The sequence below is a fragment of the Sciurus vulgaris genome (assembly GCF_902686455.1).
Source record: "Sciurus vulgaris genome assembly, chromosome: X".
Classification (NCBI taxonomy): domain Eukaryota; kingdom Metazoa; phylum Chordata; class Mammalia; order Rodentia; family Sciuridae; genus Sciurus; species Sciurus vulgaris.
The window spans coordinates 125,410,673-125,437,428 of record NC_136471.1 but is presented as its reverse complement, the minus strand read 5'-3'; the positions used below and the strand labels follow the sequence as shown (position 1 = coordinate 125,437,428).

Here is a 26,756-nt window from a genome sequence, read left to right as displayed (position 1 = left end):
TGGCCGCGCTCCTCTTCCACCTCCTCGTCCTCAGGGCAGGCCCCGGGGTTCAGAAGTGGTCGCTTAGAGTCCAAACAGCTCGCCGCGGAGCTTCTCCTCTGGCAACCGCCTGTAGCTCTGTTGCAGTCACTCCGAATCCAAGTGGCCACGCTCCTCCTCCTCCTCCTCAGGGCAGGCCCTGGTGTCCTGAGTCCACACAGCTCTCCTCACCACTCCTCCCCTGGGCAGCCGCCGGAGCCCCAGTGGTTACTCCGAGTCCCAGCGCTGTGCTGAGCGGCCTCCTTTACGGCGCTCCCAGTTGTCCGCGTTCACTGCTCCAGCGGGGGGAGGGGCGTCTCGCCGGCAGCTCTACTTCACAGAGTTCCCTGCGTTCCGGGACCACAGTCCCATCCGGGATGCCTTCTCAACGGGTGAGAGTCACCCGGCTGCTTTGAGTTGGTCCCAAGTCTCTCAATATCTCCTCTTTTGAATCCTGAGTCCTGGAGCAACATGAAATGCAGCCACCCTCTAGGCCGCCATCTTGAAAACCCTCACATTTATTTTGAGAGTAAGTTTCAATCACTTGATTGAGAATTTATTGACAATATTTTAGGTGTCCATACTTGTATTAGGTGATGAATGAGACTTTCCCTCTGTCCTTGATGAGAAAACTTTTTGGAGATGGGAGTATTAGGGAATTGAACCCAGGACCTCACACATGCCCTACCGCTGAAGTACATCCCTAGCCCTTTTTTAATTTTTTTAAAAAATTTGATACAGGGTCTGGCTAAGTTACCCAGGCTGACTTCAAACTTGCAACCCTCCAGCTTCACCCTCCCAAGTAGCTGTGATTATAGGCATGCACCACTGAGCTTGGCTGGACAAGATATTGTAATGGGAGATGGACATAAACGGATAATAAAATGTGATAAGTGCTGAAATAGACACTACAAAAATGTGATATGGAGAACGAACCCCCCCAAACCTATCACCTGACTTCAACAGTTATTAATTCTTGGTTATGCTTGTTTCACCCATGTGTCTACTTCCCTTTTCATGCTGAAGCACATCTAAGACAATGTCATGTGGTGGACATTTATAAACATTTGAATGGTGTGCGCTCTGAGAATACATTGGGAAATAAATTATACCCAGGACATTGGGAAGAACTTTAGAGAAAAAGTCACATTTGAGCTCCATTCAGGTGTGGGGAAGGATGGGATGGGAATCACCAATTATTGCAGCATCTTAAAAATGTGTGTGTGATACTTTTTTTTTTTTTTTTTTTTTTAGTACTAGTGATTTAGCCCAGGATTGCTTTACCACTGAGCTACATCCCCAGCCCTTTTCATTCTTTTATTTTAAGACAGGGTTTCACTAAGTTGCACAGACTGGCTTTCAGCTTGCCATCTTTCTGCCTCAGCCTTCCGAGTACCTGGAGTTACAAGAGTGCACCCCCATGCCCTGCTGTTTAGTACTTTTCTATTCCTCTGAAACGAGCACCCAGGATATAATTTCAATGATTAGGAAATAATTTCTCCTGGGAACTTTGTGATAATAATTTACTTTTAATTTTGATAAACTAGGAGAATCTACAAGTAGTGGTAATAACTAATCTGTTCTCTTTTCACCCCAGTGACTTTCTAGACTTTGTACATTAGAATCCACCCCCTGAAAAAGTCACTGTTCTTTGTAAGAAGAGTAACAGCCATCCTTTGTCACCTTTATTTTTATCTTTGAAAGAGGAGGAATAATCAGTTCCGAAACATCATGAATAAGTAGAACTTAGTGATCTGAATTTAAAACCTCCCTGTAAACCGGAGGAGAAGGAAACCAACTGGTGTGGACACGTAGGTTCCAAGGGACTTTTGATTAGCTACACTGTGAAATTCTTCAAGTTTCATCATATATCTTCTCTCATTTTCCTGTTATAAAATGAGGTTTTCAGCATTATTTTTCTTATCTGTTTTCAGATCACAGAACTGTGTGGTGCAAAGCGGGTTGGTTATTTTGGTCCCACACAGTTTTATGTCGCCCTGAAATTAATTGCTGCAGCACAGTCTGGCCTGCCTGTGAGGATAGAAAGTATTAAATGTGGTGAGTATCTCACATTTTATATTTTTTATTGTCTGTGACAGGTTTCTTGTTTATGAGGACAGTTTTTAGTGGGGTTAAGGCCTATTCTGTAGGCTTTTGTGGAATTTCTCCTCACTTCCTCCAACTTCTCTGTAAAATAAAATAAGAAAACTTAGCAGGTGGCTTAGTTCCTTTCTTTTTTAAATGGACAAAAAATTCAGAGAGTGACCTGAGATTAGTTCCATTTAACTGACTTGCAGTTAAAACAGATTTTGTTATTTAGGATGAGACTGGGGCAGAACTTCTAGAGCCTGTGGCAAAATAATAATGTTCAGTTTAATTTTCCACTTGAGGTACCTATAATGTCACTTAAGGTTCTCTTAGGGATTAGGGGTGGAGTAACGGGGAGAGTTGAGTGCAACTGTTCCTTTTCTCTCTCTTCCATTCCTTTTAGTCACATCAGATATGCTCATCCTTTACTTTCCAGTTCCAGAAGCACTTTACTAAAATTTTGGTAGAATGAATCTATCAGAGTTCTGATTTATTTTTCTCTTATCTTTCCATCCCTGTTCCCAGCCCAGTAATATGCTTGAGTTCTCTCCATAGCTCAAACAAAAAGCAAAGACCCCAACTATTAGCAGTATTTCGACTGCCTTAGTAGGAGTTTTAAAAATCCATATGAAGTAGGTGATTATCAGAGGAAGGCACTGAAGTTTTTTGATAATTCACTCTGATACAAATTACTTTCATATATCCACACTGTTATGCAGGAACTTTGCTTCTTTTCTCCATTTTGAGATAAAGATTACTCAGCTGCTCACTCCTGTCCTGTGAGGGTTGTGGTAGACATCTAAATGGGTTAAATATTTATGATTAGTCCTTAGAGACTCTGTGGACAATCCAAATATCTGAGAAGATTGCCATCACTGGCTGTGGGAGACAAAGCCCTTTGCACTAACCATCATGGGGCTGCAATCATCCTGTTAATCTTTTTCAAGGCTTTAGGGTGCCAGGCACTGTCATATTTAATCCTCAGAGCATCTCACTAAATTAGGTGCAGTGCTTATTAGGTTTATGTTGCTTGGGATAAACTGCAGTAACACATGCCACCACAATCTCAGTGCCTTAACTGGACAAAGGTTCTTGTCCCACTTTGCAATGAGTCAGGGTGACCCTCCAGAGCAGCTGCCCTCCATGTGGTGGCTCTGTAATCCTGTCTGCTTTACCTTATGGCACCTCCATCACAACACCTGTTCCCACAATTGCCACAACAGGGCAAGAGTTTCTCATCCTAACTGTTAAGTTATTTTGGCCTGAATGTAACTCATATTATTATTGGTGCTCACAGCGCATTGGCCAGAACTTTTCACGTGAATCTGTGTCACTGCAGAGCAAACTGGGGAAACACAATTCTCTCAGGTGCCTGTGAGGAGAGGAGAACTGGTTATGACTGAACACTAGGTCTCTACTGGGGTTCTGTTATTGCCCCAATCTTAGAGATTTGGAAATTGAAGTTTAGGGAGATTGAGTAACTTGTCTGCATACACCCAGGGTTAGTATAATTTAGAATCAGGAGCTCTGCCTCTGGTCCCTGTGCCACACTGATATGCAAAATAGCTTCTTCTCCATTCCTCTTTCCTTTTAGTAAGGTGCTAACTATAACCTGTAACCTTGGAATATTTTCCAAATGGGGGAAAATAATTGGTCACAAAAGGCATGCCTTGGTATTACAGAATTTGGTCCTTTGACATAGGTTTTATGATGTAGCATCATTTTATCAGCTGGTTTGGTGTCCATTTCTATAAGGCATTCTGCCACAAGACCACTGCTGTGAGACTGCATTGACTACAAGACTGCATTGTGCATTGACTGCCACAAGACCACTGCTACAAAGCAGTCATTGGCTTTGACAGTTCAAAGTTATATCATATTGCATTTGGACTTGTCATCATTTTTATACCATTGTAAATGGGTATTAAACTTCGTTGTAGTGTTGTCCAACTTTACCTCCTGAAAAGTTAAGAGCTGATTTGTTGTATACTAGAATAAACTTATGGTCCAGGCATGATGACGCATGCCTGTAATCCCAATGGCTCCAGAGGCTGAGGCAGGAGGATCAAGAGTTCAAAGCCAACCTCAGTCACTCAGTGAGATCCTGACTCTCGTTAAAATACAAGAAAGGGCTGAGGGTATGGCTCAGTGGTTAAGTGTCCCTGAGTTCAATCCCCAGTACTGAAAAACAAAACAAAACAATAAATAAACTTGTGATATGTTTGTTGTCTATTTTAAATTAGACCTAAATCCTTTACCTGATTTGTGCCCAGATCTATAGCTTAGTTTTCTAGGGGCTGTGAGAAGGATTCTCAAAGTTACCGTTTGTCTAAAAGATTAACACCTTCTCGCAAAAAAATAAGGTTTTCTTGTTTGTATTTTATAAACATCGATGTAGCCTTTTTTCTTTTTTTATACTGGGAATTGAACCCAGTGGCATTTAACCATGGAACCACAACCCCAGCCCTTTAAATTTTTTTTTTGTTTTGAAACAGGGTCTTGCTAAGTTACTCAGTCTCATTAAGTTGCTGAGGCTGGCTTTGAACTTGCAATATTCCTGCTTCAGCCTCCCAAGCTGCTGGGATTACAGGCATGTGCCACCATGCTCAGCTTGATGCTGTCTTTTACCTCTGGGCATTTAAGTATATCCAGAGTTAATTCTGAATTATCTTCCTTCATTTGAAGGTTTATTAAATAAAAGTTATTTGTAGTTAGCATATTTTGATTAAGAATAAAGGCAAGATTGGACCAAACTTTGAGCTACCATTTAGAATTTTCTAGTTTGTTGCTTGCATCTTATTAGTTTAATGTTTGGTGACATAAACCTTGAAGGCCTCTGTGAGGACCTAAGCTGAAAGTCTGTGGTAGCCCTGTCATGTGCAGTCACACCCATCGAGTTGTGAATGCATTCCCTTATTTTGTGAATGGCACGCATATTTGTGTATGTATGTGTTAACCTCTATCCCTTAGTTTTCCCCATTTTGGCAAATGACACCACCATCTCTAGATGTTCATGCCAGAGACACAGAAGTCTTCATGGATTCCTCCTTTTGCCTCACTCCCCAATGTAGTCATCAGTAATGCTGGCAGTATGGCTCTAGTGTCACTGCCTATTGCCTCCATCTCTTTTGTCTCCACTAGACCAGGTCTTATCCTACCATTTACCTGGATAACACAGGTCATTGTCATTGTTTTTTTAGCCTCCTCTCTTCTCTTCTCGTATCTCATTTCCCACTTGAGAAAGAGTGATCTTTCCAAATAGATGTATAAAATTTCATATTCCTCCTTAAAACCCTCCAGCAACTTGCTTATTGTGTGTAGTATAGAATTCAAAGTCCTGGCACTGATCTGTAAGGCTCTTCATACAATCTAGTCCCTGTTTACTGTTTCATTTTCATGTTGGAGCTCTCCCCATCACTTACATTTTGTTCCTTAGTCTCATGGCCTTTGAGCCATTTCTGGGCAGTCTCTTCTGTTGCAGGACATATTCCCATGCTATATTGAAGTCTTATGTTCCTAGGGGTCTCTTTTTCCCTTCTGAGTCTCATGGCTGGCTTGTTCTCATCCTTCAGGATTCAGAGACTGCTCCCACCATCCTGCCTAAAGTAGGTTTTGTCAGATTAATTTATTAATTATGGGAGTAGCATATGATAAAGCTGGTTTTAGAAAGTATAGAGTCAGAGGTATTTATAGTCATAGAAGGAAAGGATGCTGGAATAGGATTGCTATATTACATATAAAACTGATTTAATGCTCTATAGGACAATAAAAGTTGGATTTGGCTATTGTACTCTTTTCTCAGATGAAATTCATTTGCATTGCTATTAAATAGGAGTTATTTGTTAGCTAACAGTTTTCTACAATTTATTATCTACCCTTTCAGAATTACAAAATGCATCATCACAGGTAAATAGTAGCTGGGTGCAGTGGTGCATAACTGTAGTCCCAGCAACTCAGGAGGCTGAGGCAGGAGGATTATGAGTTTAAAGCCAGCCTTGCAACTTAGTGAGGCTATAAGCCTTAGTGAGATCCTGTCTCTAAATAAAACACACACAAAAAAAGGGCTGGGGATGTGGCTTAGTGGTTAAGCACCTCTGCATTAAAAGAAAAAAAAAAAGTAAATAGTAAGTTGTAACAGAAGTCCATAAGCCTAGGGAGTTGGGTCTTTCTTGGATGGACCTGTTAGATAATTCTTTGCGGGGGTCCCCTCCCTACATTGTTTTCTTTCAGGATCTGTTTCCTTATAGCATTTATCAGAGTTCCTAAATTACAGGTTTAACTAATATTTTGGTCTGTCTTCCTCACTGACCTATAAACTTGACAAAGGTGAAGGGAAGAGAATCTAGTAGTGTCTGCATTGTGGGGCATTGTAGGTATTAAGTGCATATTGGTTGAATGAATGGATGAATGAATGAAGAACTTAATACTTATGCATGGGAAGGTATCTTGTCTTCTGTCGCTCTTTTTAAAATTGTAGTTATTAATATGTTAATGGTACAAATTAGTATGTTTCACTGCCATGTTTATGTACATGCATATATAGTGCCTTGATCATGTCCATCTTCCCATTTGCCCTACCTTGCCCTTGCCTCCCTCTCATTCCCCTCTGCCCCCCAGATCCCTCCCCTTTTCCACTTTCAAGTCATCTTTTTAAAAAGTTTATTTTTAAGTTTTCATGTATTAGAGAAAATATGACTGGAGATGTAGCTCAGTGGGATAATGCTTGCCTAGCATGCAGTGATGCCCTGGGTTTGATCCTGAGCACCAGAAAAAACGGAAACAAACTTGAAAGAAAACATGTGATACTTACCTTTTTGTGTCTGGCTAACTCTGGGCTTATTTACTTCATACTTAACATGATATCCTCCAGTTCCATTCATTTTTTCCCCAAAAGACCTGAGTTATTTATTTTTTATGGCTGAGTAATACTCCATTTTAACACACCTTATTTTCTTCATTCATTCCTCTGTTGTTGGACAACTGTGCAGATTCCACATCTTAGCTATTGTGAATGGTGCGACAGTAAAGAGGGGTATTCAGGTATCTCTTTGGTATGCTGATGTCATTTCCTTTGAATGACCCAGAAGTGGGACATTTGGATCATATGTTCTGTTCTTTGTTTGTTTGTTTGTTTGTTTGTTTTTTGCGAACCTCCATACTGTTTTCCATAGTGACTGTATTACTTTATATCACACCAACACTATATGAGGTTTCCTTTTTCTCTACATCCTGGCTAGCATTTTTAATTTTTAATTTGTTTATAATGACCACTTTGACTAGGGTGAGGTGGAATCTCAATGTATTTGGTTTGTGTTTCCCCGATGGCTAAAGATATTGGCCATATATCTATTGGCCATTTGTATTTCTTCTTTTAAGATGCTTCTGTTCAGATCACTTGCTCATTGTTTGATTGGATTGTTCTTTTGCTAGCTATTTGTGTTCTTTATATATTCTGGTTATTAATCATTTATCAGACAAATCCCTGGCAAAATTTTCTGTAGGCTGCCTTTTCACTCCAGTGATTGTTTTCTTTGGTGCGCTGAAGCTTTTCTATTTTGATGCAATTCCATTTATTAGTTCTCGCTTTCGTTTCTTGAACTGTTGGAGTCCTATGCAGGAAATTGTTGCCTATGTCAGTATCTCCAGTGCTTCCCTTACATTTTCTTCTAGTACTTTTAATGCTGTCACTAAGGTCTTTGATTGACTTTGAGTGGTTTTTTGTTCTGCGTGAGAGAGAGTTGTGCAGTTTCAGTCTTCTGTATGTGATGTCCAATTTCCCCAGCACTTTTTGTTTAGAAAGACTGTCTTTTTCCCAATGTATGTTTTTGGCACCTTTGTCAAGAATCTATTGTCTGTAGATATGTTGGCTTATTTCTGGGTATTCTATGCTGTTTTGATCTACATCTGTTTTTATGGAAATACCATGCTGTTTTTGCTACTGTGGCTCTGTAGTACATTTTGAAATCAGTTATTGTGATTATCTTCAGCATTATTCTTTTTGCTCAGCATTGCTTTGGTTATTCAGGATTGTCTCTGATTTCATATGAAGTGTAGGATTGTTTTTTTCAAGTTCTTGAAGAATCTTTGCCATTGGTTCACTGAGTAGGATTGCATTGAATCTATATGTTACTTTTGGTAATATGACCATTTTAACATTCATTCTCCCAATCTAAAAGCATGAGAGGTCTTTCCATTTTTTAGTGTCACGTTCAGTTTCTTCAGTGTTTTGTAATTTTCACTGTAGAGTTCTTTCACCTCTAGTTAGGCTTATTCCTAGATTTTTTTTTTGAGGCTATTGTGAATGGGATTACTTTCCTGATTCTTTTTCAGTGAATTCATTATATATAGAAAATCAACAGATTTTTGTATGTCAATTTTCTATCCTGTTATGTTGCTGAATTTGTCAGTTCTAGGAGTCTTTTGGTAGAGTCTTTAGGGTTTCTAAGTATAGAATCAGGTATAATTTCACTTCTTCCTTTTTTGTTTTTATCTCTTATTTCTTTCTCTCTCCTAATTGCTCTGGCCAAAATTCCTAGTACTATATTGAAAAAGAATGATGAGAGTGGATACCCTTCTTTTTATCCTGATCTTATAGGAAAACATTTCAGTTTTCCCTAGTTCAGTATGAGGTTGGCTATAAGTTTATCACATATGGCTCTTATTATGTTAAAGTGTGATCCTTCTATACCTAATTTATTCAGGATTTTTATCATGAAGGAATTTTACCAAATGCTTTTGCTGGGTCAGGACTCCATGACCTCAAATTAAAAAAAAAAAAAAAGAAAGAAAAGGGATGGGGATGTGGTTAAGTGCCCCTGGATTCCATTCCTGGCACCAAAAACAAAACAAAACAAAACAAAAAAACCCAAAAAACAAAAACAAAAACAAAAAATAATTTTTCTTCTACATCTGTTGAGATGATCATGTGATTTTTGTCCTTAATTCTATTTGTGTAATGTATTGTTTGTTGATTTTCATGTATTGAACCATCCTTGTATCCCTGTAATGAAATCAGCTTAATTGTGGTGTATGATATCTTTAATGTGTTATTGAATTCAATTTACTCCTTTTTTTTTTGTACCAGGGATTGAACTCAGGGGCACTCAACCATTGAGCCACACTCCCAACCCTATTTTGTATTTTATTTAGAGACAGGGTCTCACTGAGTTGCTCAGCACCTTGCTTTTGCTGAGGCTGGCTTTGAACTTGGGATCCTCCTGCCTCAACCTCTCCAGCTGCTGGGATTATAGGCCCGGCTGCCCATATTTTAAAAAGGATTTGTATTTATACTCATCAAGGAAATTGATCTACAGTTTTTTTTTTTTTTTTTTTTTTTTTTTTGGTGTGTGTCTGTGTCTGTGTGTGCGCGCACGCGTGCACTCCTGTGTGTATATCCTTATCAGGTTTTGGCATCAGGGTAGTGCTGGCTATATAAAATGAGTTTGGAATAGTTCCTTCTCTTTTCTATTTTTGTTATAGTTTGAGGGCCATTTCTTTTAGTTTTGAAAGTCTGGTAAAGTTCAACCATAAATTCATTCAGACCTGGGCTTTTCCTTATTGTGAGACTTTTTGTTTAAAGTACTGCTCCAATCTCATTACATCCTGCTGTTCTATTTTGGTTTTTAGATACACTGTTCATTCAGTTTGGGCAGGTTTTTATGTACCCAGAAATTTGTTCATTTTTTCTAGATTTTCCAATGTATTGGCATATAGTTTTCCAAATAGTCCTAAATAATCCTTCCAATTTCAGTGGTATCTGTTGTATTGTATCCCTTTTTAATTCTTAATTTATTTGGGTCTTTTCTCTCTCTTGGTTAGTAGCTAAAAAGTTGTCAATTTTGTTTATCTTTTCAAAGAGCCAACTGGTTGTTTCATTTGTCCTTTTGTGTTGTTTTATTATTATTTATTTATTTTTACTTATTATTATTTTTATTTATTATTTTATTTTTATTTATTTATTATTTATTTATCTTTCATTATTTATTTATTTTTTACCAGAGGCACTTTACCACTGAACCACATTCCCAGGAGTTTTTTATATTTTATTTATTTATTTATTCATTTATTTATTTATTTATTTATTTATTTATCTATCTACCTATCTATTTCTTTATTTCTTTCATACCAGGGATTGAACCCAGGGGTGAGTAACCACTGAGTTACATCCTCAACCCTTTTTATTTTTATGTATTCATCTATTTTCCTATTTATTTATTTGGTACCAGGGTTTGAACCCAGGGGCACTTTACCACTATATCCCCAGTCCTTTTTATCATTTTTTATTTAGAAACAGGGTCTTCATGAGTTGCTTAGGGCCTTGCTAAATTGCTGAGGCTGGCTTTGAACTTGTGGTCCTCCTGCCTTAGACTCCCCAGCTGCTAGGATTATGGGGAGCAGCACCACCATGCCTGGCTTACCTTTTGTTTTGAGACACGGCCTCAGTAAGTTTCTGAGGCTGGTCTAGAACTTGCAGTTCTTCTTCAGCCTCACAAGTTCTGGGATGACAGGTGTGCACCATCACACCCAGATGTGTTATTTTTTTAGTCCCTATTTCACTTATTTCTGCTCTGATTTTTATTGTTTCTTCCTTCTACTGATTTTGGGTTTGTTTTGTTTTTGTTTTTCTAAGACCTTTAGATCATCATTATGCTATTTGCAGGTGCCTTCTCTCCCTCTTAATGTAGACACTCATTGTTGTAACCTTTCCTCTTACTACTGCTTTTTCTGCATCACACAGGTTTTTTGGGTACCAGAGGTTGAACTCAGGGGCATTCAACCACTGAGTCACATCCTCAGCCCTATTTTTGTATTTTATTTAGAGACAGGGTTTCTCTGTGTTGCTTAGTGCCTTGCTTTTGCTGAGGCTGGCTTTGAACTCACAATCCTCCTGCCTCAACCTCCTGAGCCACTGGGATTAGAGGTGTGTACCACCATGCTGAGCTTTGATTCTAGGAGTTTTTAATGCCTCCTTCCCCCTGGCCAATTTTTTCAGTGACCCACTGTTCAAATGTGGGTTGTTCAATTTCGATGCATATGTATAGTTTGTTTTGTTGTTTGTTAGTTTTATTCCATTATGATCTGATGAAATGTAAGAAACTATTTCAATTTTTTCAACATTAACTCTTACATGGCCTAATATGTAATCTCTTGGAAAAGGTTCCATGTGCTAATGAAAATAATTTGCATTATGCATCTGTTGGACGGAATATTCTATCAATGTCTGTTAAGTCCATTTGATCTATAAGTGTTGTTTAAACTCTGATGTTTCTTTGTTGATTTTCTGTTTTGTCTGTATGATCTGTCCATTGGTGAGAGTCGAGTACTGAAGTCACCCACTATTGTATCGAAGCCTATTTCTTCCTTTGGGTCTAGTACTGTTTGCTTTGTAATGTTGGGTGGTCTGATCTGCAGTGCATTTGTATTTATAATCACTATCTTCTTGGTAAATTGTTCCCTTGGTTAATATGTAATGACCTTCTTTGGCTACTCTAATTTTGGCTTAACATCTGTTTTCTTTTTTAGTTGTTGATGGACCTTTATTTTATTTATTTATATGTGGTACTGAGAATCGAACCTGGTGCCTCATACATGCCAGGCAAGCACTCTACCACTGAGCCACAACCCCAGTCCTCAACATCAGATATAAGTATAGCTACTTTTTGCCTTTGCAGTTCATTTGCTTGGAATATAATTTCCCTCCCTCCACTTTTATTCTGTTTATGTCTTTGCAAGTGTGGAGAGTTTATGGTGGTCACATATCATTGGGTCTTTTTTTTTTTTTTATCTGCTTAACCAGCTTGTGTCTTTTAATTGGAGAATTAAGACCATTTACAATCAGGCTTATTATCAAAAGATATGTAGTTGTTCATATCATTTTGTTGATTTTTAAAGTTGTTTCAAATATTCTATATTTATTTCTTCCTGTCTTATTTATCTTTGACATTTAATATTTGATTCTTTCCTGATTTTTTTTTTTGTGTCTACTCTTCTAGTGAAATTTTTTCCTTCCCATGCTGTTGTGATTATATTAATCTTTCTTTATGTTCTCAGTGTAGAAGTCCCATAAGTTTCTTCTGTAATACTGGTCTGTTGCTTTAGTTTGTCCTTTTCTTGGAAGCTCTTTATTTCTTCTTTGATTCTGAAGGATAACCACGTTGGGTATAGTAATCTTGGTTAAAAGTAATTTTCTTTCAGGACATAAGGTACATCTTTTCATGCCCTCCTGGCCTTTTAGAGTTCCTACTGAGAAATCTGCTGTTATTCTGATGGAGTTTGCCTTTAAATGTGACGTGGTGCTTCTCTCTTGTAGGTTTTAATATTTGTTGTTCTGTACTTTTGGCGATTTAACCATAATATGTCATGAAGAGGTTCTTTTCTGGTCGTGTCTACTTGGCTTTCTAAATTCTTCTTGTACCTGGATATCCATGTCTTTCCCAAGATCTCGGAATTTTTGTGCTGTTATTACTCTGAATGTTTTCTATGCCCTCAGCATGTAGCTGAGGTATTCCAATTATTTGAACATTTGATCTTTTAATGGTATACCAGAGCAAAGCCTGGGCTTTCACCACCCTCCTCTCCTTTCCTTTGTGGTGCTTGTCAGATGGCTAATGGGAGTCATTTAGAATACCTCTTAGCTGTCTTGCTTGCTGGAACAAGCTACAGTGGAATGAAGAACTCTCCAGATAAAGATTCCCTCTGGGACTATTTGGATTGCACACTCAGAGTAGGGAATATGCCAATGTCACAGCATGGTAAGAAGCTAGTGCAGTATGTGGAACTTCCTACAGATTCTCTGTGGAGGTTTTTGTGCTGTGTATTTGGAGGGCAGGTCAGTGGTCACACTAACTCTGCAGTATGACCCCTGTAGCCCCTGAGGGAGGAGAGAGACCATGGATTCTCAAGGATCAGTGCTGGTGGTATGGTGATTGGTTCTGTGTCATCCACTTCCCATGATTCTGGTGTTCCTAGTCCTGCCTCCTGCATGCAGTCACATACAAGTGCTCACTCTGCTAGACCCTGATAACTGGCTTGTCAAACTACTGATTTCAGAGGAAAGTGACTTTGTTCACCTAAGCACTGAAATCCTGTCTCTCACTGCCTAGAACTCTCAGTGAATTTGTTTCAGAATCTTTTTCCAGGCCAAACTGACTCTCACACCTACTGTCCACTGAGCCAGAGTAGTGACATTGTCATGGCATCCCAAAGAGAGATGCCTGGGCCTTTGACTCCAAAAGCAGTAAACTCAGACAATAGGACCCTTCTCAAGATGGCTCCCAGTTACAGTTCAATGACGATATGCTGGGAATTGCAGAGAACTTCATAGCTAGTTCCCCATGCAAATCCCATCTCCCTTGACTGTGTATGCTGTATTTCTGCAGGTGTTGAATCCTGTGCCAGTGGTCCTTACTGGGACTCTCCCTCTTTTACCTCTGCTCCTACCACAGGGTAACTCCTGCTCCTTCTGCTATGCTTCCATGTTATGGGTAGTGGGGCTTTTAATTTTACCCTCTATTCCACTATTTAAAGTCTCTTGGTTTCCTCAAGTTTCCGACTTTGGCTATTGAACTCCAGCATTTTCCCATGGTCACCCATCTAAGTAAGCAGGTACATTCCAGTTATTTCAATTCTGTCTCATGCAGAAGTAGGGGAGGGCTGGGTACTTCTAATCCACCATCTTGGGAAAATCTCATTTGTCACTCTTTAAGCTAGAGCAGTTGAAATTTTGTAGGGGATATTGCAGAAGTCCTTCCATTGCCTGTCATCTTTCTCAGGTCCTGGTTCCCAACATTGTCTGCCCTTGAGAATCACCTAGAAAGCATTAAATGCAAAATAAAAATACAGGTCCCTGGGTTCACATCCAGATCTTCTCATTAAATGAGCCTGGAATCCAGCCTGAGAGTACTTTTAAGATCTATTCAGGTGATTCTTATATGGAGCCAAGGTTGAGAATGACTTCTCATGTCAGTCATTTTCAAGAGTTTTTCCTAAATTGAAGTATATATTTGATTACACTGGCATTCAGGGTGCATCACTTATTTTTTAATTTTTATTAAAAAATTTTTTAGTTGTAGATGGACACAATACATTTATTTTATTTATTTATTTTTATGTGGTGCTAAAGATCTAACCCAGTGCCTCACACATGCTAGGCAAGTGCTCTGCCACTGAGCCGCAACCCCAGCCCCCATGGTGCATCATTTAAGAGGGCACCTTCTCTTAGGGTTGTATACGTGCTGATTCTACATTTACGTGACCCTGAGAGCAAATGTCCCCTCATATGTTGGCAATGACTAGCCTCATCCTAGTTGGAGCTGAGGTTAAACAGATGGTTAAATAGGTTACTTGGCGGGTGGAAGGAAGGTGGGTGAAAATTGAAGACCAGAAAGAATTTCTGATGAGGAAACCACATAGTAAACATTTGCCCTGGAAGCTGCTGTTACCTTTTTTCTTTTTGGGGGCTTGACTTGAGCATGTGTGCAGAGTAAGAACGCATACAAAGGTACACAATTATAAAGGAATCCAATTGTTTTGAAGTAACTACCAAGAGTTTAAAAGAAATTATTATATAATGATATACTGACTTTTTAATTAATGCATTAAGTAAAAGATCTAGCAGTGTTCAAAATCACTACCATACTTTCAGAGTAGTAATGAGTACAAATAATACATCAAGATGTCTATAACAATTTTCCAGGTGTGGTGACTTACATATGTAATCCCAGCTACTTATGAAGTTGAGGCAGGAGAACCACAAGTTTCCGGCAAACCTAGGCAACTTAGTGAAAATTCTGTCTCAAAATACAAAACTAAAAAGTCTGGTAATGTAACTAAGTGGATGGTAGAGCACTTGCCTAGCATGTGCCAGGCCTGGGTTCATTCTCCATTATTGTAAAAACAAACAACCAAACAAAGGCAGTATCTATCTACAACAACTGTAATATGGTATTAAAGTACCGGATTTGGTGAGTAACAAAGTCACAGGTACTACTAGTGATGTAGTGGTTTGTTGCCTACATTCATAACTGAAAGAAATGCTTAATTTCAATTAGGATAGGGTAAGTAAGGATTTTTTTTACCTTATCCAAGGTGACAGACCCCTTGATTTCTTTTTGGAAATCCCTTTGGGGGTTTCATGTCTATTACAGTGGTGTGACTCATGTGTTCTCTAGAGCTGTTTTTCCCCAAACAGGTTCATAACCTGGTGATAGTCTGGCATAGCTTGCATTGGAAGGAGAAAGAATTAGAACAAAAGAATGAGATTTTTTAAAAAAAAATAAAGTTTGTATAGTGAATTCTAAGATGATATTTTTGGCCCTATTGTCATGCATTGTTTTATGAAATTGATAATGGATTATATAGTTCAGAATAAAATTCTTGGCCAAATAAAATGTTGGCAACTTTATGTTGGTCCTCTTCATTTTGGGGGGCTGTTGGGGAGTTTTTTATTGTTTTGCGAAATTCCCAAATTTGTGAACCACTGTTGGATTCACAAGTCTACCACCAAGAAGATCCCAAAGGTAAATCATATAACTCCTTTTGACTCCTTGCTTATCTGTAAAATAGTCATTCTCAACTCAGGTCATTTTTTTTATCCCTTCTAGGGACATCTGACAATGTGTGGGAATATTTTTGTTTGTCAAACTGTGGAGAGGGTGCTACAGGCATCTAGTGGGTAGCGACCAGGAGTGCTGCTAAACATCTTACCTTGTATGGGAAAGGACCCTCTCTCCTTAACAACCAAAATTTATTCAGTCCAAAATGTGAGTAGTGCTGAAACTGAGAAAGCCTTTTGTAAACTAAAGTCAAGACGTTTTAGGAATGGTAGGGACTGTAATCCTACTGCCTCACTCCTTTTGCTTGAGATTTTTTAGATCCTATGATAGATAAGAAAGATTTTTGCAACAGTGAGTCCTGGTTTCCATAACTTCCTTTCCCAAACAAGAATTGTTTTATCCAAGGAACAGCAAAAGCAGAGATTCTCTGAACTGAGTAGATTAATTTGGTAAACCCTTCCGGTCTCTTAGGGCTAAGAGAGAAATCTTTCAAGTGTGACAACTAGTTTGATGATTTATAGAAAAGACCACCCCTTAGTATAGACCAGAAAGATGTAATAAGCCCAGGAGGTAATGGTATAGCTGACTGTGGACTGGTATGTGTGTGTGTATATGTGTGTGTGTGTATGTATGTATGAGAGAGAGAGTGAGAGGGGGAGACAGAGAGAGAGAGAGAGAGAGAAGAGAAGAGAGAGAGAGCACATACATGCACATATGTTAATAAATCTAGAGAGATAGAATTTTGAATACTAAATACTATGTTGGGGTCTCCCATTCAGCTGAGGTCACTTAACTTTTTCAGATAATATTCATCTCAGTGTTCCTTTCCTTTTTTTCTTCAGGGGTTACTTTGGCAGTATCCTTCACACTGTCTCTCCTTCTCAACTATGCTTCAGGAACTCACCTGCTTTGGAGATAGTTCACTTATGAAGTTTAATCCCCACTATACAGCTGGCCATTTATGTTCTTCTAGGGGTTCCTTTCCTCTACCCCATAACCATAGTCTCAGCTCTTTTCTTGCTCTCTCCCTCTCCAAAGGTTTTCTTCAACCTTATGAACAGTGGTTTCCAACTTATTTGATTATCAAAAGAATCCCATAACAATGATAATCTAGTAAAGATTCTGGATCTCACTGGGAAATACACATTGATGACACATAAAAAATGTTACCTTTAACTTCAAGGGTTTCTGGACCCCCAGAACACACTCATGGACCCCTATGAGGAGCCTTTTCACCAGCGCAGTACAATATATGGAATGAACACAGAGGATGTAAGTTGGAAGAGACCAAGAGATGATCTCATTTACATATGGGGAAATTTAGGCCCAAGGAGGTAAATAAGAGGGATATTGCTTGGTAGTAACAGAATCCAGTAAATTGTAAGTCTCCTAATTCACTCTTTGGTTCTACTCATGGTATGGCCAAAAAATGTAACTTACTCAGCATCTTCTGTCACAGAAATTTACAACATCACCCTTTCCCCTCTGACCTCCACTTCTCCATCCTAGTTATCTAGCTGCCCATTTCCAAACTGACAAAGTGTTTTTCAAATTAATGAATGAAAAATAGAGTGACAGTTGGTACACTGGGTTGATAAGACTGGCCTGATGTTATTTTTTTCCATAGTAATTGTAGAAAAATGTGTGGGGAGGGATTCACTTTTTTCCCCTCTCAGGTATAGAACACTTTTGTCATAACTTTTGGTAAACTTGTAAGTAGCTGATATAATTCAATAGACAATGAAAAGTAGTAGGAAAGAAGGGAGGCAGGAGGCAGCAGTTATGTGGTCATCATAGCTCTGCTGTCGTATTGCTGTGTGACTAAGAGAAAGCAATGTGAATGTCTGAATGGGTTTTGCACTAGATCATTTTCTGGTTCTGAAGTGCCACAGTTTAATGCTGAATGTTCACATCTTCAACAGAAAGAATTCTAGTTTTCAGGATGGCAATGTGGCCTAATGAGCAAGAGTATGGGACCTAGTTGTAGGCTACCTTATTTTAAATCTTTACTTTCTCTCTTTTTACTTATGTTACCTCTGACAGTTTCAAATTGCTCACCTGGGAGAAGGGGTGCCTTATAGTGTTGTTATAAGCACTTTTTTTTTTTGGTACCAGGGATTGAACCCAGGGGTGCTTAATCACTGAGTCACATTCCCAGACCTTTTTATCTTTATTTAGAGACAGGGTCTTGCTGAGTTGCTAAGTGCCTTACTATTCTGCTGAGGTTGGCTTTGAACTCGAGATTCTCCTGCCTTAGCCTCCCAAATTGCTGGGATTACAGGTGTGTGCCACCATACCCGGCTGTTGTAAGCACTTATACAATCAGGGAATCCCTTGCCAAACATTTTGGGAAAGCATCTGGAACTGTGTTATCTAATGTGGTAGCCACTAGACACATTGCTCGCTATTAAATACTTGAAATGTGACTAGTGTGACTGAGATTGAATTTTTAAACTAAATTATTTAAAATGTGAATAAATTTAGCTCAGTGGTCCAGTGCTTGCCTAGGATGCACGAGGCCCTGGATTCAATCCCTAGCACCACAAAAAAAGAAAAAGAAAATAAATTTAAATAAAACTGTGAAATATTTTTCTGTTAAATGCCCCTTTTTAATTTAGTAGGACTACATTTCACTTTAGCCTTTGCATTGTATAACACAGGGGTCAGCAGAGTTTTTCTGTAAAGGGCCAGATAATAATTTAGACTTTTGGACCCTGCAATCTTTGTCTCATCTACTCATTTTCTCTAGTATGAAAGTAGCTATGGACAATAAGTAAACAAAAGAGCATGGCTGCGTTCCAGTTAAACTTGATTTATGGACACTGAAATTTGAATCTCATAACTTTCATGTTATGAAGTATTATTTTTATTTTGTTTTTTTCAAACATTGTACTCATAATGTACAGAAATAGACAGCAGGCTAGATTTGGTTCTTAGGTACATCCTCAAGATAAATGAATTCATATCCATCAGAAAATGGAGAATGTTCATAGTGGCCCCAAAGTGGAGCAGTCTAAATATTCATCACAGAATGGTGTATAAAATGTCAATATATTAATAAAAACAGATTTCTCCATAGCAATGAAAAAGAATGAACTATGTCTATGTACATTGCATTGGATGATTATCACAAAGTTTTGTAAAAGAAGATAGTCACAAGGATAAATATTGCATGATTCCTTTGTATGAAATTCTACAATGGCAAAGATAAACTGTGGGTATAGAAATTAGTACAGAAGTTGCTGGTGGGACATAGGAGATTAAAGGGAAAGGAATTTGATGGAAAATTCTTCATCTTAACATAGGTGTAAGTTTTATATCCATATTTGTCAACTTCAAATGGTACATTTAAGGATCTATATAAATTATCACTCCATACAAAATATCCTTTACATAATTTAAAGACAAAGCAATTAGTTACATTTAACATTGTACTATTTCTAGTACAATACATATTTCTGACTACAATGACTCATGTTCCCCTCATAGCAACGGTCAACTTCTGGTATGGTAGCCAATAACCATGTGTGGCGTTGAGCACTTAAAGTGTGCCTAGTATGAATTGAAGCATTTAGTGAGGGTAAAATGCATATGTGAGTTTGATACTTAGCATGAAAAATTGATGTAAAATCTTTCATTATTTTTTTCGCACTGCTGGGAATCCAATCTAGGGCCTTTTGCATGCTAGGCTAGTGCCTTACCTCTGAACTATATCCCCAGACCTCATTAACAATTTTTTATGTTGATTCTATGTTGAAGTGGTATTGGGTTAAAATAGATTATTAAGATTAATTTCACCTTTTACAAACTTTAAAATTAAAGTTTTATTGTGATAAAATGCATATAATGTAAAAAATTTCCATCTTACTCATTTTTAAGTGTACAGTTTAGTAGCATTAAGTATATTGACATTGTGGTGCATTCAGTTTCTAGAACTTTTTCACCTTGCCTTTCAAAAAGGAAGCTCTTTACTCACCTCCAATCCCCTGGCAACCATCCTTCTATCTTTCTAATTCTGTTTTTTTTTTTTTTTAATCTGATATCTGACTACTCTTTTTTTTTTTTTTTTTTTTTTTTTTTGGGTTTGGTACATGAGCTTGAACCCAGGGCAGCTTAAACACTGAGCCACATCCTCAGCCCTTTTTGTTTTTTATTTGGAGAAACAGGGTCTTTCTAGGTTGCTTAAGGCCTCGCCAAGTTGCTGAGGCTGGCTTTGAAGTTGTGATCCCTCTGTCTCAGACTTGCAAGTTGCCAGGTGTGTGCCATTGCACCTGGCTCTGAGTCTGACTATTCTCAATACCTCATATAAAGGGAATCATATAGTATTTGTCTTTTTATGAGTGACTTATTTCATACTTTAAAAAAGCTTTTAATATGACTTCTACAAAAATGCAGTTATGTATGTGGCTAACCTTCTATTTCTAGTGAACAGGATTGAATGACCATAAACATGTTAGATGGAACATGGGCTCTTTGTCCAACTTTGACCACTCCCTGTTGTCTGTAAAATGAGGCCCAGTATCACTTGCCATTAGTATTGTATTTATGCTGCTTATATTTTTTCTAGTGAATCAAGGAAATTAAAAAAAAATTTTAAATCCATGTCTCCATCAAATATGGAAAAAGAAGATTTTCCCTTACTTTATAGAGGGCTCCATGTTTGAAAAACGGGAGGCATTGCTTCCCTTGTGGAAGGGAAAAGCAGTCATTTAATATACAAAACATTTCTACATTCAAAGAATATACCTAAGATACCACTAGGAAACAATTGTTGCTTTAGATGGTTACTCATTAAGTTTGGGAGACAAGATACTAATGAACTAGTATAAAAGGACCTTGTCCTATGATTTTTTAACATACATCACTGTGTAGCATATACTTTATTGATTAATTTTCTAAATAAAGTTTCACTTTCAAATTTGGTGTGTGTATGACCAGGAAAAACATTTAGACTGGAACTTATAAACTAGAGTTTTACCTTTTTATTTTTAAATAGCTTCTAGCAGCTTAAGGGAAATGGCACCTTCATGAGAATTTTCAGTGATAAAAATGTTATTATGTATGGTTACAATTCTGTTAAGTGATGATTGTTTAAAACCACACGACTGAAGAAAGTATAATAGAAATTTAGCTATATTTTGTCGTTTGCTGTTTGATGGCCATCTAGGAGAGTGTGTTTATTTCTTAGGCGAACAGTTCTGGAGAAATGCCATAGCCAGAGTGGGAGAATGTTTGAAATGACAGTGTCCTAAAGGGCATCTGGTACCCCTGTTTAAGTCCTAGTAACAGCACAGGTCGCATTGTTCCCTAGAGTGGTCTTTCGAATGCCAGTAAAACACTGTTCAGGGAGCTTATAAATCCTGAGTATCTCTTGCTTTTCTCTCTCAAGAAGTACTTGGAAGTAGAATCATTCTTTCATGGGCAGATCAGGATACAAAATATTTTATGTGATCTTTTTCCATCTTTTTAGATTGTTTTTGCAGAGTGTGCTGAAACACTTTTCTGAGAATAGAACATAGATTGGCTTATATTTGATTCACTAAGACTATGCAAGACTTTTGAAATCCATTTCTCTTGCAAGACTTTTGAAATCCATTCCTGCCTTGAGTGCTGGAGAATTGCCCAAGGTTGGGAAACAATATAACATTAAAAATGGCGACTCTCCTCTCTTTAGAGGAGAGTCTTGGTTTAATTTTCCAGATTGGTTCCTCTAGTTATGTCTCTTGGGCCCTTGACTGATTGATCACACAGGGATTTGTCATATTGCCTGCTTCTTTGAATCAAATGTGGACATAGCAACTAAAAATAAACATGATGTGGATATTGGAGAAACAGGGGCCTTCTTTGCCTGGGGAGCTGGGATACTTGCTGTTGCTAAGATGTTTTCTGGCTTTAGCACAGCATCAATCATTGGAAGTACAGCTGTGTTTTTGGAATGGAGGGCTGATGGAAGCTCAAAGCCAGTCTGATGAGTATTATACTGAACAATGGATACAGATGCAAATCATTATGCATAATCCATAATACTATCCTCATGTTTTATGGGTCTTTGTGCTATGTGATTGTGTGTGATTTGCAGTGCCCAGAAGTATAAGTATGCCAAAGTATCATTTCCATTTTCAAAATAGTTTTGTTAGAAATTTGAAAGATAAGTAAATATACCAGACTGGTGCAATTCAGTTCTTTGTAGCATTGTGAGTGGCTAATGGTTTTGACATTAGAATATTGTTGAACTTTAGATTGATTGCTTGGACTTGATACCATTTTCCTTATTATGTTAAGTAAAGACAAACAGAGATTGAGTGTGAAAGTTCCTTAAAGAATTACATTAAGTGAAAAACTTCTACCCAGTAAGTTCGCCCAAGGAATGGGAGACCTTGATGTAGGGTCTTGCTTAAGGACAAACTTGCTTGGGTTCAAAACGTGGTCCATTCAAAGATGAAGCTCTGTGATCTTGTCAATATTATTGAGCTCCTTCTTGCCAGTTTCCATATGTGTAAAGGGAGTTGGTAATGATGGTTTTATCATCCAGAGTTGTGAGGATTAAATGAGTTAATATTTGCAGTTCCTGAACACTGCATCTGGCATATTTAAGCATTGTGTAAGTTCTACTTGATACCATTTGTCACTTACTGTATTTATACAATGTCAAATCCATTTTTCTTGGCACTGAACTATAGGAAAAAGTAGGAGGTCATTTTCAAACCTGAATTTGTCTTGCAGTGATTCACCAGCATTGAAAAGTGTTAAGCCAGAGCACCTTGGTTAAAACCATAGCATTTTTCTACCATGATATTATTCTGAATCCTCATTGTGCCTAATTTAATCTATATTTAGTGTTCTGAATTTTTTCCTCAAAAATGATTCATCTTTTGGCCATTGAGTTCCCCTTTTTTTTTGCAGTTTAAAATTAAAGCCTCACTTGAGCTTTTCTTATTCTGGTCCTAAAGAACTGCCTCTGCCTCGCTTTATGATGTCAAAGAACGATGGTGAGATACGATTTGGGAACCCAGCTGAGCTGCATGGGACTAAGGTTCAGATTCCATATTTAACCACGGAGAAAAATTCCTTCAAAAGAATGGATGATGAGGATAAACAGGTAAACAATCTGATTAGGTATGTTCATTTGATTCTGATCATGAAACTTCTTGTAGCAGGGCCTCATGTCTGTTGTTAAGCTTCCAGCAAGTCTCACCATCTGGAACACAATTATAGACTTGGAAGTGAGCCAGTAAAGTTTCCTTGTAGCAAAATAAAGAGAATGACGCATAGGAATTACCGTGAGTCACCCAGGGGCCCTTTAGAGCCTACTTAAGTGTAGAATTGTATCTAAAATAAGGCTACTGAATTAATACACTTATTTTGCTTTCTCTAGGTCATTGGTTTTCTTACTGGGTTCTTTGAAATGTAACTTTTAGGAGTTAATAGACCCTTTCTTCCAAAAAAGAAGTCTATAAAAAAGGTTTTGCTGGGTAAATATGTTTGGAGAATGCAGATTCATATCTCAGTTTTTTGGGGAAAGTTTTAAATCTCAGTCTTGGAAATTCATAGTTAATGTTGGCACAGTACAGGTCCTGAGAAGTCCTGCTGTGAAGAGACCTGGAGGTCTGTGTTTAATATGCTCCTTTCACCAGGGAATCCTTCCAAGGGAACATGTTTGGAATGCCATCTTGGGTAATGCTACTATTACCCTTTTAGTAGGTTTGGAACCAGAATTGGGAGAATGGGCTTTTAAAATCAGGCCACTAATTGCAAGTCAGATGTTAATTGGTAGAGACAAAAATATGAAATCCCAGAAGAATGGGCCTATTAAGAAGAGATAAATAGTCTACACATGAGTAAACCCAGAGGACATCAAGGCACAACTCATATTTCTGATAAGGAATCTGAACCATATAGAGAAGTCAAATTATATTTGACATAGTGTCTTCCACAAGTTAAAGAAATGTAGTATATTTTAGGAAGACTTGAATGAAAATGTTTTTAAATTTAATGGATATCAAAGGATTATATTGGAGAATTAACATATGGCTCACATTGATGATGTTGAATATCTGAGGCATTGCTGCAGAAACTTTATATTTATAGTTAAGTGAGGTGTAGCACATTGTTAATTACATGTACTGTTGCTTTCATCATTCTGACACATTTTAAACTAGCTCTTCAGGGATATATTAAAAAGGGTGGTGCATGAATTTCTAGTTAATATTCTTTGTCATATTTCCCTACCAACATTTGGAGAGGAATGAAGATCCCCAATACCACAGTGGTTGATAGCAAGGGAAATTTCCAGGCCTGGTCCTGGGCTATGTGAATGAAGACCCATCCTTTCACTTGAGGCTGGGGTCATAACCATTCTCTGGGTATGAGTGTACACTTCAAAGCAAATATATTTTTCTTTTTTTAAAAAAAGAATATTTTATCAGTAGCTCAGATCACATATTTCTCTTTAGACTAAAGAAGCCAGTAGTCTCTGTGTTTTGTAAAAAAACAGTTTCCTTATTACTTGGGTACCCCAAAGTTACTACTCTATTGGTAGTGTTTGAGAGAAAAAAATTAAAAAAGAAGAGGAGGAAACCCAGCAGCACAGGTGCATATTTGAATTGGGATTCAATTTATGGCTTGTGAAGGCTTCATCTTAGTATTTAGGAGTAGGCTAGTCAGAGTGGTTTAGCAATAATGTATCGTTTTGTATTGTTTTGCAGTCACTTAGTGTAAAAGAAAGCAAAAATCCTAACATTTTACTTTGGCATAGCATTAAGGATTTAAAATATAAATTTAAAATAGAAGGGAGATCAGTGGAGTCAATGAAGAGAATAGAAGGGGAGGGAGCAGGATAGGAAAAGGGAGGAACAGTTGAATGAAATTGATCAAGTTATGCTGTGTACATATATGAATATGCCAATGTGAGTTTCACTTTCATGTATATCTATAAAGTACCAATTAAAAAATATAAATAAATAGAAGGAAGACCAGTAGTGTAGAGAAAGGGGAACAGGAGGAGGGAGGAGCAAAGGGAAAGAGGAAGGAACTACTCAAAACTGAGCTGGAGCAAATTATATTCCACACATGTGTGATCATGTCAAAATGAACCCCAGTAGTATGTATAACTATAATGTACTAAGTAAAAAAAAATATATATATACATACATATATATATATATATATATACACATATATATATATATATATATATATATATTTAATTACTCACATTTGGTGGAAGACTTGATAAGTGTTAAGTCCAGGAAATAGAAGTCTTTGTTAATGAATGAACATTGAATCTATCCACAAAGAGATCACAGTTGGGGAGAATGAATATTATTTCATGTGGTCAGTATCTTTCATTTTTTAAAGGAAAATATTAGAATAACTGAAGGAGTTTCAGGCTTATTTCAATAATTTAGGTGACACCGGTAAGACTTTGTTCTCTGCGAGACTTTTGAATCCTCAGATACTACCTTTTAACCTTGCTGCATTTTATGAGGGAACATTCTCCCCACTTGTTAAATTAGCCAGGTCACTGGCTGTAGAGTTGTGTTATGCTTCCTAACTGTGACTCAGAATGCCAGGCTTCTCAAGTGGTTGCCTCTGAACTCTGCTCTGGTTCTTTGAAGCAGGAAGCACAGTCTCCCACGATGTCACCCCTCGCCTCCCCTCCTTCTTCCCCGCCTCCTTATCAGAGGGTGCCCTTGAGCCATGGCTACAGCAAACTGCGGAGCGGCACAGAACAGATGCATCCAGGTAAGACGCGACCTGGGGGTCAGCAGTCCCAGGCAGTGTCTTAGAGGTTTTTTTTTTTTAATCTACCAGGCAGCAATGCTACCAGCTGCTTAATTTCCTGATTTAATTACTCTTGTCTTTGGAAACATGGCTCAATTTAATTTTATATTCTCAAAAAGCAAGGTTTTTTTTAAAAATGAAATTAAATATATTTCAGTAATGGTTCACTACCTGTCCTAGAAACTCATTCATCTTTAGACTTGTAAACAACTATTTATATGATTTAATCTTTCATATACAGATTTTGTTAAATAGGAGCAGAGCTTGCTAAAGGTTTGCAGTTTGGGGGAATTGTTATTCTTTTTTGCAAACATAACAAACATTTTAATATAATAACTACCTTTATGAAATTTCTTTAAAACATAGACATGCAAAAGCAAAGGAGTTGATCCACCCTTTAAAGACTGAGCACATAAATGAAAATATTTAGCTCTTGGATTTTGGAATAAAGATAAGGGAAATGCTAGGGAAAGGATTTTACTGAGAAGCATGCAATGCACACCATTGTGGGGCTGCCTGCTTGCTCACACTTATGCTCCGCTGGCGATGTTAGTGGTAAAATATGTTAGTTGGTTCTGAGGATGACTTGCAGAGTTGGCTTCCTGGACTGCAATGTTTAAAGCTTCATAAATTCACCACAACATCTTGTCTGTCTGGGGTTCAGGCTTCTAGTTTTATGATAGGACCAATTTAAGGTTTTCTTGAATTGATGTCCTATAGCGCCCCCCCTTATTTTGTGGGTGGTGACTGAAAATGACCCAGTTTCTGCAGGTTTTTTTTTTTTTTCTGCATTGAAAATAGTAGGACTTCTAGAGGGGCACAGAAATAAAAATATGTGCTACGCTGAACTAGAGAGAGACTATAATCTGGCAGAGAGAAGCGGGGATGACATGATGGAAAGAGTTTTGGATTGGAACCAGAAGGTCTGGGTTTCTGTGAGTAGCTTACATGACTTTGGGCAAGCCATTTAACTTCCCTGAACCATGGTTTTCTTGCCTCTTTTAAAAATACAGTCACAGTGTCCTTTAGGGATGTTATGGGTATTCAGTGAGAACATGAGTATGAAATCTGTTGGGAAATGAAGTCCTGTGTAAATGCAAGATGACGTTGCTAATGATTGGTAACAAAATAATCACTTTCCTGAAACTTGAATATCCCACTGGTATTGAAAACTCAACAGGACTGAGAATTCTTCACTATCCTCTTATTGTTTTCCTTGCCTAATTTCTCTATTTTTAGAAGTAGGCCTTTTTTTTTTTTTTTGTTTGTTTCTAATATTATCAGAGGTTTGGAAGTTGGTTTTTAATTCATAGG

The 26,756-nt window shown here is 37.8% G+C and overlaps 1 protein-coding gene across 7 annotated transcripts in view; it reads left to right on the top strand.

Moving 5' to 3' along the window:
• REPS2 (RALBP1 associated Eps domain containing 2) overlaps nucleotides 1-26,756 on the top strand; it is a 214,054-nt gene that overhangs the window by 62,609 nt on the left and 124,689 nt on the right. For 4 of the 7 annotated variants that reach the window (XM_079123177.1, XM_079123174.1, XM_079123175.1 and 1 more), the window contains exons 2-4: nucleotides 1,953-2,076; nucleotides 22,610-22,758; nucleotides 25,277-25,403. In XM_079123177.1, coding sequence (XP_078979303.1) covers nucleotides 1,953-2,076; nucleotides 22,610-22,758; nucleotides 25,277-25,403 — 400 coding nt within the window. The remainder of the gene's footprint in view (nucleotides 1-1,952; nucleotides 2,077-22,609; nucleotides 22,759-25,276; nucleotides 25,404-26,756) is intronic. The other 3 variants (XM_079123178.1, XM_079123176.1, XM_079123173.1) reach the window with 1 other exon arrangement.